Here is a 13208-nt window from a genome sequence, read left to right as displayed (position 1 = left end):
TTTTACAGTTTCCTTGAGAAGCAGCGTTGGAGCTATGAGCTGAATATAATGTATTTTGTTCTCTTGATACGGTTGCATTAAAAGAGAAACGGGTCCACAGTTGTACATAGTCTAGCGACAGTTTAAGACACTAGAAAAATGTAAGTAAGCTGTAAAACGGCAGTATTCAGGGAGGAACTATTTCCCAGATTACTATATGTGTACATAGACAATCATACAAGGTTCTATGCTGTTTAGGAGAAAATCAAAATGGAGCATGTCTTGCAATATCGTTTAAGCTTCTAAGATAACAAATCAGTTTGAAAGTAATTTACAATAATTTTGTTATATAGCAGAGGGTACAAATTGGCTAAGTCAATGAACTTGTTTTTTTTCATTTCTTCCACCCATTCAAGTTTATGAAAACACCAGCTTTGTAAGTAAACTCGGAACTAACATGTAAGAGGGCCAGCCAGTGGGTTCAACACAGGACAAATATCGATTCCCTGTGAGGCTGAGTACTGTCGTCCACTAGCTGTGAGCAGGCATTATTGGCAGCCATATGTAAACATTCTGAAATTACAAATTCGTTTGCTTGTACATAATGACTGTACTCGCCTTTGTTTACCCTACAGCATGTCATTTCCCAATGAAAAGGAAAGCACATAGAGCTCTTACATCATAAAATAATTCTTCCCATATTTGCATCATCTAGAATACAGACTGCATTGTGTGCCACCTGCTCAAGTCACTGAGGTTTATGATAATCTTCAATCTGATTTTTTCAGCAGGCTATTCCTCTCAAAGGTTCATACTCATTTATTTTTATAAAATACAGCTGGAATAGCTGAAGAACATTAGGACTATGGATAAAAAGAAACCAATGAATGAGCCACAGCAAATTCTGCAGGTGGCAGTGTTTAACATGAACCAGTAGTTGCAGGAAGGGGCCACCACCACCTTTTTGAGAGCCATCTGTTTTTTATCCTCTCAAGACCTTGTCCCTAAGCAAGAGAGGGAAAACCACACAAGAGGGAACAAAAGAGAAAGATGGAAAAACAGGGAGAAAGCAGAGGTGGAATCAGAACTCGGTTGGCTTGGTATTCAGCAGCACCAGCAAAAGGATTTTTAGAACTCATTGGACATCAGCACTTTGTTATTTTACAAATTAAGACCTGGTAAATGGCCGCTAAAAGAGAGGTCTGGCCATAAAGAAATGCGTAGTATCTGTATTAAAATCACAAGAGACTATGGATATTACTATATTTTGCCTAAAGAACAAATTGAGACATGTTCTATGTGAAACATGGCTCGTATACATTGTGAGGGAGACAGTTGCTTTGGTTATAGATATGAACCTATCATAGCTTCTGCCAGGAGAGTTCCAAAGCTTAAATACAATGCAGAGGATTGCAAATGAACGATGACTTGATTATGAAGTAATGTAGACAAAATATTTATTTTTTACTTTTAGTTTGGTTTTATTGTAGCATTGTTATGTTTTTCTACAGCCCTGATGAAGTTTCCTGCAGGGACAAAACTCATTTGCTGGGATGTCATTGTTGGTTTTTCTACACGCAACAAAGAAAATGAAGAATAAAGTTAGATAATGCCTTTTTAATCATCTGTATCTGAGACTACTCATCTGAAAGGTAGAATGTTGAAAAAATTGCCACTGCACCATCGACTTAGGACTTTGTTTTATATGATCAGCAAATCATAAATAAATTTGACTTTTTGAGTGATTCCCTTTTGTATGATGATCATTTAAGGAGTATGGTTAGCAAAAACCATTGGTTGCCCAATTATGGCAGTGTACATTTTAGGACAGGTAACATGCTTCTCAAACACCACATCCGTGGTTGCATGAAAAGTAAACTATTGAAGAACAGTATTTCATATTTTAACATAAAAAAAAGAGAAATGGGTGTTTTTGTTCAAACAACAAAGAGTGACCCTTTAAAGCAAAGGGAACTGGGTTGAGACATGTAATAATAAACTGTTCCCTTTGGTATTCGTGGCTCGTTAAACTCTATATGAAAAACACATTTTCATAGAAAGGTGCGGCCTCATTGAAGATGTGCTTATCTTCAAACACTCCTACATATTAGCAGGCCAAACTAGGGCACATGTGGCTCCCATGCTGGCTCCTTTGATTTGGCAAAAGAAGCTTCCATCAAACAAAAAGATATTGTTCTTTCAAATTAATTCTGTAAAATCAATAATTAGCAAGGCACGTTCTGGTAAGTCCCCATTTATGTCTTTTAATATAGCTCTAACTGTATTAACATTTGCTGTTTGTGAATGCATAGTTACAAAACAAAATGTGATGTGCCATTTGTCATCTAATATCGCAGACATACAAGGATATATGAGATGTTCTCTCTATCATTCATGAAATAAGCTTAATTTTTAAGAAGAGTATTTATTTAACATTGTGTACAATAGAACATTAGCTTTGTAAGTAACAACTTTCAATAAAGGCGGAGATATTTTTATATTACTGGCAAGACAATGTATTCATTAATATTTTCTTATTTAGTTTTTCACATATTGGGGCATACTGGATTGAATGAGTGTGTAAGAATGAGTAAAGTTTAACAAGCCACCAGTACCAAAGGGAACAGATTATTATTACCTAATAGGTGTTTTTGTCCCTTTGCTAATAGAATAAGTCTACTTTGTTATAAATGTCTGTTCTTTCAAAAAAAAAAAAAAAAAAAAGATTGGATGATAACATCCCAGTTATAGGATGCTTCTAGATCCAGACCTCAATCTATTAATTCATTAAAGTGTGATTATGTCAAAACGGTAGGTATCAAAGGAAGAACCATCCACAGCACAACCTCGAATTTGTGGAAAGCAAGACCTGAAGATGGCCGATCTATAAGTTTAAGGATTTGAACCCCAGGTTTGGAATCCGTGGCCTTTTTCATCCTATGGTCCAATTGCAATCGGGTTTTAATTTAACGTGTTGTATGTGCTAGAGTGATGATTTTTTTTTTTAAATCATAAAAGGTAACAGCTTGTCTAGAAGAACATAATGAGATTAGATTTGATTTTTACTACCCAAAGGGTATAAAGATAGGAACAATTTGGCTACTGCTTCCTATTGGTAGATAGACTTTGTACCCCTGGAAATGAGGCAACTTAAGTTCTGGTTGACTGAACAAGTAGAGGACTTTCACTTGAAGAAGAAAAAACAAAGCATTGTTGTATTCTGGAAAATCTGTGATTTAAAGCTTTCGAATGTAAATGTATTTCGATTTATATAGCGCACTAATCACCCAGGGGTCTCAAGGCGCTTGCTTAGGGAACCCGTCCTGGTATTCCCCTGTGAGATACCCCGGCAGGGTATTCACAAGGTGAAAGCCAGGCATCCCGCCACGAGGGGCCGTAGTGGAGATTAAGCAAGCTATTGCCCAGAGTCGCAGAGTGTGACCCCGTGTGTCGAGTAGGAACCGGAGCGAGAATTGTCGAGTCTGTGGAATTTTGAGCCCGAGACCCGCCGAGGCGGGGAATCGAACCCTGGTCCACGGCTGATCTCAGCTTCCGGGTCTGCCACCTCTAACCACTGAGCCACGCTTCTCCACTGGCTGATAGGACTGGCTGGCAGGACTGACTTAACAAGAAGATGGTGGTGATGAAACAAAAAGGTCCTTTAACAAACTCAAGATAGGTAGCTTTAAAAATGCTAGCCTTTTAATGCAAAAAATATATGTAAATATATTAATTTTGCTCCAAGGATAAATCCAGCACTTAGTCCTGTGTGATTGGGTGACTTCATGAAGTCGAAAGCCAAGAATATTTATGCAGGCAAAAAGTATATCAAAAGAGAATATTCAAAACTTGCAAAAATAATGTCAGTTCTAGAGAGTGCCACTGGCAGAATGTTTATCTCCCCATGGAAGAACGCTGCTTTTTGAACGTCTTATTGTGATCCACTCCCTTTGGATTCTTTGTCCAAAACATAAGAGAATTCTTAACTGAATGACCAAGTCTCTTGTCTTTTTCTAAAGCACAAGTCAGTTGTAACAAGTGCCAAAAACCCACATAGTTTACTAATAACTGAAATTCTTTATCAGTTGGTCCCTTGCGTTTGCATCTATGATTCTAGAAGCCGGAGGTTCAGCACAAGACTTATTTTAGACTGGTACAGAATGCTTTATTGCAAGGAGTCTATGTCCAACAAGTGCTTTGAAGAATGTACCCTTGAAAAATGGCAGAAAAAAATTGCTTAGGAAGCGAAACTCTGGTCAAAGATTGTAAATTTTGATAGTCAGTAAACTTTAGCTTGATGTCATGCAGATGTTCACGAGCTGGCTTTTAAGGGATGTGCTGCAATTTAGCCATTGCCAGCATACCATTTTCTTGAGGTTGATCAGGTGGCGATGTCAGTGTGATGTTTCTGTTGAACTTGAAGAAACCAGAGGAAAAAGACTTCCAGAGAGGCTTACTATGGTTTTTGAACTGGTTGACCAACACATGAATGTCTTAAAAGATGGTCTGATCCATGGTATTACATATGTAAATTCAATGCAGTTTTGTTTTTGTACATAACATACCAGGAAACACCAAGATCAATATGGAAGGAGAGGAGGATGCTTCAGGTACTGATTTTTGTTCTTTTAATTCTCCCCCCTCCCCGCCCGCCCCAAACACCCTTTGAAATTACCTTGTGAATCAAATTGGTAAATTAAGACAATTGAAATGCTAAAGGATAGTATACACTCTTTAGAATTTAGTGGCACTAAGGACCATGGAGCAGCCCAGCTAAATATCCAAATGAGCAATTTGGTTGAAAGCCCACCAGTCTTCTTGGGATATGACAATAGCTCAACTAGCTGACGTCCAAAAGTACCTGTACGGTACCTTTCTAAACTTGCTGGGGAGTGAGTAAGTACCAATGCTTTACAGCCAAGCATGGTAATTCTAAAGGGAAATTGCACAAACGGAGGCAGACCCTGCACTAATACAGATAATTATTTCACCAGCAAAAAATTTAGCCTCACCCACAGTGCAAAAACTTGTGAACCATGAAGAAGGCCCCTGGCACAAGCCAAAGTATAGTAGAGACAAATTAGCAGCATGGAGCATTTCTCATGGGAAGGTTCTAAGTGAATCCGAATCCTAAAACTGCTTTACACACAGCACATTGTGTGATTCCAATTATAGACAATAGGTAGCAAAAGGAGGCACAATGTTTTAAAATCCCAATCAATGAGCAGAAAATAAAATTCACTATTAGCCTGAAACAAATAAAAACACAAGTAAATTGCACAAAAATGGGAGGGAGAAGCAAAAAAATGTGTATTGGTTAAAGATTTAACAGAAGCTGATTAAGAAAATTGTTGCAAGATGTAGGGGCAGGCCCTAGTTGTTCAAAGGGACTGCTTTGTTCTTGAGTAACTTTTCCAAGTCCTGCCTGTGGTGGGGTATAAGATATGGTATTTTGACAAAGTAATGCCTGAAGAGCCTTTTTTGCTCCAAGAAAGATCTAAAACCTTAAAACTGTAAAATACTTTTAAAAGTTTGGTTCCAATAAATATAATCCTACCACTGCAACAAGATGCTAGATTTGAACAATTACTATGTTAAAATAATTACCTTCCTGGGGTGTTGGATGGAATTGTGCAAAATCTCAAAGCAAGAGCAAGTGAGCAACGTAATAAGATATCTGGCAGGTACGCAGAGCAATCTTGATACTTGACCGTACATGGTTACAAGTATAGAGACTCTGTAATCACCATATGTAGAAAGAAATCCTGTGAAGCCAAGAATACAAAAGATAACTTTTGCAGGGTATCATTGCAACGTGTGCAAGCTTCGCAGATTTGTCCACAATCTTGTTGTGTAGACAATGCCAAACCAATCTAAATGTATTACTAATTATGCAGCAACATGTCCTATATCACACCATGCGGTACACTGTCAAAATGCTGCAATCAGGTTGTTTCCAGGAAACAGGTAAATAGGCTTGAGTACCTCTTATGTGCAAGGTAACGTTTACTTAATCAGATGTAAAATTAGGCTGTAAGCCACCTTTACAATTCAGTGAAAAAAAATGCAGGCATTTTAAAGCTGTATTCCTTTACAGGTGGTAGTACGTTAGTCCCATTTGAATAATTTAATACATTTGGACCATCTGACACCATATCAGTATGCACCCACTTTTGGCATAGACTGTTTCAGTTAATTACTTCAAATGTTGGCATTAAAACAGTATATTAAATCAACATTTTATTCCATGTACAATAACGTACATAAATTTCGTGGTCACAAAAGAGACCAGCAGTAAGGAAAGAGGTATATTTACAATGGCACAACAAAGTAAACCCATTCCCAGCCCGTTCACAATCATTCACAACCTTCCGATATACTGTTTTGTGCTTTCAGCCCAACACTGATGAGGCAGAACTTTTTACTAATTTTTGAACAAATACTTCAATGCTTTATAAAACATTAATCCCCACCCGAGTCAGTATCATTTAGATATTCTTCCTCAGCATTGGCACGGCGCGGTTCAACTGTCCACTCCTCTTCATCACAGTCTGTGCTGTCATCATGGTCTACATTCAATACATTTAATTCATTTTCTGCTGCAGCGGCGGCAGCTCCAGCCTGACCAGCCAGTGCATTCTCCTGTTCTTGTACAACAATCTCCTGTTCTTGTACAACAATCTCCTGTTCTTGTACAACAATCTCCTGGTGATTATCTACTGGCGCACCTTCCTGTAAGTCATCCTCCATGTACACTTTCTGGTGGCACATTGGGCAAGTGTCTTGAATATATAACCACTTTCGAAGGCAAAGTGCATGAAAGTAATGATGGCAGGGAGTAACACGAGCTGCTGTTTGGAACTCATGGTAACAGATGGCACACACATCATCTATTTCACTTAGTTGTGTTCCCTTTACTTCAGGAAGAGAGTTGATTTTTTTAACCGCAGTCCTACGATTCATAAAAGTCTTCCATCCATTCTTTGCTTGCAAGTAGATGTTGAAGTAAGCATGCAGACACATCATACAGGCCCGGATCTTACTGCCTGATTCAAACATCATTGTGTAGGCTCCATTACCAAACATGATTACCCCAAATACAAACTCAATAATATTGCCAGTTGAACGTACATAGTAGACATAATCATCAAGCTTCTCCCAAAGCACGTTATAGTACCCATCCACCATGAACAATGTGTAGACAGTTAGAGAAACAATTACTTTCAGACACAGTTCAACGCAAAAAGCTGTCACCGCAAACAACCACGTATTTAGTGCATAGTAATGCCACAGCACATAGCTGAGAAAAATTGGAACAAAAAAAAGGCAAGTGGAGACCAACAACACGGGGAAATGTCTGCGAAATGAGGACACATGGGAGGCACTAAGAGACATCAAAACAGGATCAGTCATTCCATGGACAAAATGCAAGATTGCAGTTAACAAAAGGCACATGTTTCGACTTAAGCGAACAAGCCGTTCCTCTGGTTTTAGCCCGCTCAAACCAGTCTGCAGAGCCAAAATAAAAAACAGAACAGGTGCCACAAAACCTAGTCTCTTGTCCTCCTCTTCTGTGGATCCAATAAAAGACAAAATCCCCAAGCCCAAATAATGTGCGATTGACGAAATCACAGCACTCATCCCCATGACAGTTAAGGTAGAATCACAGCCACTGATTATCAGATTGCACACCACATCCCAAAAGTCATTCCACGATATTAAGTAGGGTGTACTATTTTCAGCTATCTTCAGCACATACACCAGCATGACAGCTTGTGCAGCAAGTCTAGTTAACCAGAAGACTCGCAGTACATCTGGCAGACGGATCCTTTTCCAGGTATCTTCAATCAGCAACTGTAATCCATAAACACGATACATATGCTTTATCAGAAGATAAATGTACCTTGTGGAGTAGTAGAACTTTTTCATTTTCAGAATTAAGCACATGGCAGTCTGTAATGTCAAAACAAGAGCCGAAATTAAAACTAAAATCTGTTGTAGGTGCGGTGCTAATCCAAGGATCAAACCTGTTACAGGAAGCAACAGATTGAGGATGATTAGATGGGAGTAGTTTGACTGTAGCTGGAGCAGCGTCACATAACCAATTCCAAAGAACAGCTGCAGTATAGCAAGTGCCATCCACACTGAGGGTCCATTGGAGAGGTCGACGTCTAGCCCAAATGCTTCTTTGTAATAGGCATGGTAAATGTTCAAGTGCAAAGTAGTGTAATAATTCACAGATACCGAAGTGGCAGCAAGAAGAAATGCGAGGCTGAACGTATAAAACTTCAAAAGTGCTTGTTGCGATAATACCAAGACAACACTGGATAGTAAAACAGCTAAAAGAAAGAAAACAAAAGAAAATAGTTACGTCACGGGTTAAAACTTGACATGACATTTATCACATGTAAGGTATAGCACAGACAACACCAGCATAATATTCTGTCTGAACTGCTGGCACTCTAATCACTTCAATAATTCCTTTAATATCATTTTTATTCGATTCAGGACACCAGAACTGTCGACAGAAATTCAATAAAAAAAAATTAAGATTTAAGAAATCTAGCACCTATAACTAAAATTAGAACAGTCAACTAAAACAGTTCATTGCATTTGTGGTGGCACAGATATAGGACAAAGCTACTTTCGTATGGCAAATTTTGTTAACAATCAGTGGGTTATGAATGAAAGTGCCTTTTGAAACACTGAAGGGTTTAGGCAGTATAGATGCACTCCGTCACTCATCCTTGCAGTCATGTATCCATCGGTTCATCAACTGAATCATTTTTGCATTCACTCTGACACAGCCCACCCATGTATTGTGGGCGAGATTGGGGATGCTGAAGTTCAGCATAGCTGTCTGCTCGCTCAATGAAAATAAATGTTTTTCAGCCATTTTACAATTTTAGTAGGGATGGGGGGCTCTCATCCAGCAGCAGGGTAGTTGGTTTTTTTTGCCAGCAGGGGCATCATTCCCACCAGCCACCTTGCCGGACTCAGGATGTGTTTGGTGTACCCCAGCAAAGCAGGTATTGGGGTGCAGTCAACTTCAGTCTCTGCTATGTCTGCTATAGTGTGGAAGGCATCCACCCGGTAGTGTTGAATAGGTGGGCATACCCATGCTAGGTGACAAGGAAGCAGGCGGGGTGACATTGGCAACGGGCACAATGTGCCGATTTCTTTTGGCCTAGTGTGAGTTAGTACTGGAAGGAGCAGTATAATCTCTTTATAAAGTACAAACTCAACAACATAAGCAAAGTTAATTAAAACAGAAAGACAACAAACATGCTGTTGACTAAACCATGACTGGTATATTCTTGCAATAACAAACCTAAACATAGCGGCAGGTGTCAGTATTGAAAAGGTACGGTAAATAGCTATGGTTATTTTCAACAAACAGCATGGCCACAACATTTAGAACCAATGTGTTAGCCATCATGGAATAGTAAAGCAATGATATGGTATGGAGAACAGCATTCTATATTGGTCTATTGGTTTACAGGAAATTGCCATGTGAGATGACATGAGTGGCAAGCAACATTAACACTGTCCAAAGACATGTAGTGTCCTCTTAAATATTAAAATAAAAAGAGAAGAAGCAAATAAATGAAGGGGGAACTATAAAAGGAGAAAACTGAAGGACTGGGCAATCCGCCCAGACACTGAAAAGCACTCATTTTCAGGTGGATGTACATGCTAATCAGAAAATGCAGGTATTCATAAGGCAAGAGAGCCAATAGTTGATGTGGAATGAACCATTACCTCATGCAGCACACTATCACAGAAGGAAGACGAGTCTACGTGACATTCAGAAAAAGCAATGACAAAATAGAGCTGACCCAAAGGCCTTCTGTGCATTTCTATGGATATATATGGATGCATGTATTATACAAGGATTTTATTTTTATTACAAGATTCTGGCTAAGAAGAGATTCTAGCAAGAATTATTACAGTGAAAATCTTCTACCCCTAAAGTTTGTCAGAGGCGGTAATCAACACCAAAATCCTTTCCTACAAAAGTAATCTAACATTTCATGCAACAACACGTCTGCAGGAGGGGTCTCGAACCTTGTCTGTACTGAGAGCTACTTGTGCTCAATGAAAAACGTAGTGTATATTATATATGAAGGGGTGGCTTTCCAACTGAAGATTCATACGGATACCGGGCTCGGTATCCAAATAGAAACATTATAACGATGTTTAGCGACGCAGCACGTGAGGAAGCAGCCTTGGGGATGTTTAAAAAGAAAAGGAGTGAGGCTGCAGCAATTGATAATTCAGACAACAGAAAGACGCGCTTTAACAGCTAAATATCAAAAACTTGAGAGACTACACGAAAGAGAGATCCGGAAGTGGCGGGAGGCGACCTCTCTCCAAAACCACATCGAAGTGGAGAGGGTCCCTCGCGGGTTGCGGGTGTACACCATTCCCGCATATGAAAACCTAGACCCGCTACTTCTGGAGGAATGGAAGATTCACACCGCATCTTTCTGCAAAGGGAGCCTACAGTTACTGGTTAGGTTCGCTTGGAGCGATAGAGCCAAAGTGCTTGATGAAATAAAAATCTTGGGAGTTGGAAAATAATCCTGATAAAAAGGAACATGAAGATATCAAAGGAGAAATGAAAAAAAGACTACAGAAATATGAGTTGAAAATTCGGCAGAGAAAGGAAGAAAAATTCGACAGACGAAAGAGACTACTCTATGGGTCGTATTCTCACTTTCGCCAGAAAATTTGATGGGCCCCTTAAAGAGATGATACGTAAGAAACAAAATCCACCAAAGTCATTGGAAACAGTTGAGACATCGGAATCACATATAACAGCATCAGAGCATTCAGGGGATGAAGTGCCTGGACCATCAAGGCCCCCCAAGAAAACCCTTTTTCACGAGGAAATCGATCTGATAAGAGCAACATGGCTACGGGGAGGCAAAACCAACCCCCCAGAACAAAACGCAGGAGAACAAGGAGGGGAGGTAGGAAGAGGAAGGGGCAGAGGTCAAAATCAATCTACCACAATAAAGAAGAAGAGAGGGGGAAGGTGGTAAACACAGCAGATAGTCAGATTTACTATCGTTAGGTTAACAAGAAATTAACATCAGACGAAGAGTCCGTATTAAAACTAGGATTTTCGTTTTGTCCACCGACCAACCTAGAATATACTCAAACGAGGATTGATCTCTTTAAGTTTACCAGAAAATTAAAACTACACAAATACTACAAGCTAAAACCTACAGTCAAAGAGACTAGACACAAGACACAATAAGGGACACGGACATCATACAACTGGATGATCTGACAACATTGGAAGCCCTAGAGGAGCTTAGAACTGAAAATTGTATGGAGAGACAAGATCTTGAGACCTGGACAGACAGAAGTAGGAATTTGGGAATAGGACAGGAGGCACCAAAAACCAACTTCAAAACCATTTCCCAATTCCTCCCGCAGACACCACAAGACGCCATTGACATCTTCAGTGACGCTATGCTAAAAGATCTTAGTGAATTCCGATGCAAAGACGCACGCAAGTGGACCCGGAGCCCACTCACTAAAGGACAATCCCTAGCCTTGAGGAAATTACAGGAAGAACCGAACATAATCTTTAAACCCTCTGACAAGGGCGGTAACGTTGTACTGTTGACTAGGGAACAATATGTAGGAGAAGCCATGAAACAACTAAACAACAATAACCACAATGAACGTACGACTTATAAAAAATATCAAGGAAGCATCGAGGAATATGACAAATTGATCCTTAAATGGCACAATAAAAAGATGCTGGACACTGACGGATATCTATTTTTAAGATCAAATCATCCTGTCATACCAACGTTCTACCATTTGCCCAAGATCCACAAGGATGCAAAGATGCCACCGGGGCGACCTATAGTATCTTCTATGGGCAGCCTCACCGAAAACTTCAATCTTTATCGACCATTTTCTATTCCAAGCAGTAGTTACTCTAAGCTCTTATATTAGGGACACTAAGGACTTCATCATGAAACTGGAGAAATTGAAATGGGACAATTCTTATACCTTAATTGTTATGGACATTATGAGTCTCTATACCTGCATCGAACACACCCAGGGTTTGAGGGCAGTTGAGTACTTTATGAAGAAAAGACCACTGAAATTTGCAGGTCACAGCACCATGCTCCTTGAGATGACAGCGTTCTGTCTATTAAATAATATCTTTCTCTTCGAGGGCAATATGTACAGACAGGTCTCCGGGACTGCGATGGGCACCTGCTTCGACCCCAGCTACGCAAATTTATTCGTGGGCTGGTGAGAGTAGCAGGTGGCCTGGTCCGATGGTAACCAATCTTGGTCCAATCACATAGTCACCTGGCATAGGTACATAGACGACCTTTTTATGGTCTGGGAAGGGTCAATTGAAAGTGCCAAGGACTATATTGAACATCTGAATGATAACAATTTGAACCTCCGCTTTACTGGCGAGGTTAGCTCAGTGGCAGTGAGTTATCTCGACCTGAGAGTAGAAATTAAGGAGAATGAGGTTACTACATCGCTGTATAGAAAACCCACCGCTGGTAACAGCATATTGCATCCTGACAGCGGACATCCAATTGCTTTGAACAAAAGTATTCCTTACGGGGGAGCTTCTGCGCCTTAAGCGCAATTGCTCCCGAGATGAGGATTTCTTAAAACCTGCGGATGAGAGTATTGAGATTTAAATCCAGAGGTTACAAAAGGGCCCTCTTAATGAAAACTCTCAATAAAGTGTCCAAATTTCTACACCACCAACTATTGACCGACGCTAGGGCGGTAACGAAGCAAAACAAGGAGGAACGTAAATTCCGCCTAATTACATCATTTTCTGAAGATGCCAGTTTTCTGAAAACCACTCTTAGAAAAAACTGGCACATTCTGAAAACAGATCAGATTATCGGACAAGATATCCCCCAAGGCCCGTTGGTCACCTTCAAGAAGGTCAGATCCATCAAAGACCTATTGGTGCATAGTCATCTGGACATCCTCAAAAAGAAAGATAACACCTTGAAAAATATGAAAGGCTTCTTCCCATGTGGGAAGTGTAAAGCCTGCACATTTAGCAAGAGGGTGTTAGGATATGATGTGCCAGGATTGCAAGAGCACAAGAAAATATCTAAATTCATTACCTGTCAAACATCACATGTTGTTTATTGCTTGGTTTGTCCGTGCAATCTCAGATATATTGGGAGCACGGTGAACAGTGTTAAATTAAGAAT

General features: G+C 39.8%; 1 protein-coding gene and 1 long non-coding RNA gene across 2 annotated transcripts in view; one reads left to right on the top strand and one right to left on the bottom strand.

Moving 5' to 3' along the window:
- Positions 1-3197, top strand: part of LOC144828535 (uncharacterized) — a 45867-nt gene extending 42670 nt beyond the window's left edge. Inside the window, exon 3 of the long non-coding RNA XR_013610481.1 lies at positions 1491-3197. This is a non-coding gene — a long non-coding RNA (uncharacterized LOC144828535). The remainder of the gene's footprint in view (positions 1-1490) is intronic.
- Positions 3198-5967: 2770 nt separating this feature from the next.
- RNF139 (ring finger protein 139) overlaps positions 5968-13208 on the bottom strand; it is a 29674-nt gene continuing 22433 nt past the window's right edge. The window contains exon 2 of the mRNA XM_078686793.1: positions 5968-8318. Coding sequence (XP_078542919.1) covers positions 6442-8318 — 1877 coding nt within the window. The 3' untranslated portion in view covers positions 5968-6441. The remainder of the gene's footprint in view (positions 8319-13208) is intronic.

This window comes from Lissotriton helveticus, chromosome 4_1 (genome assembly GCF_964261635.1).
Source record: "Lissotriton helveticus chromosome 4_1, aLisHel1.1, whole genome shotgun sequence".
In the NCBI taxonomy this organism is placed as follows: Eukaryota; Metazoa; Chordata; class Amphibia; order Caudata; family Salamandridae; genus Lissotriton; species Lissotriton helveticus.
This window is presented reverse-complemented; position numbering and strand designations above follow the sequence as displayed.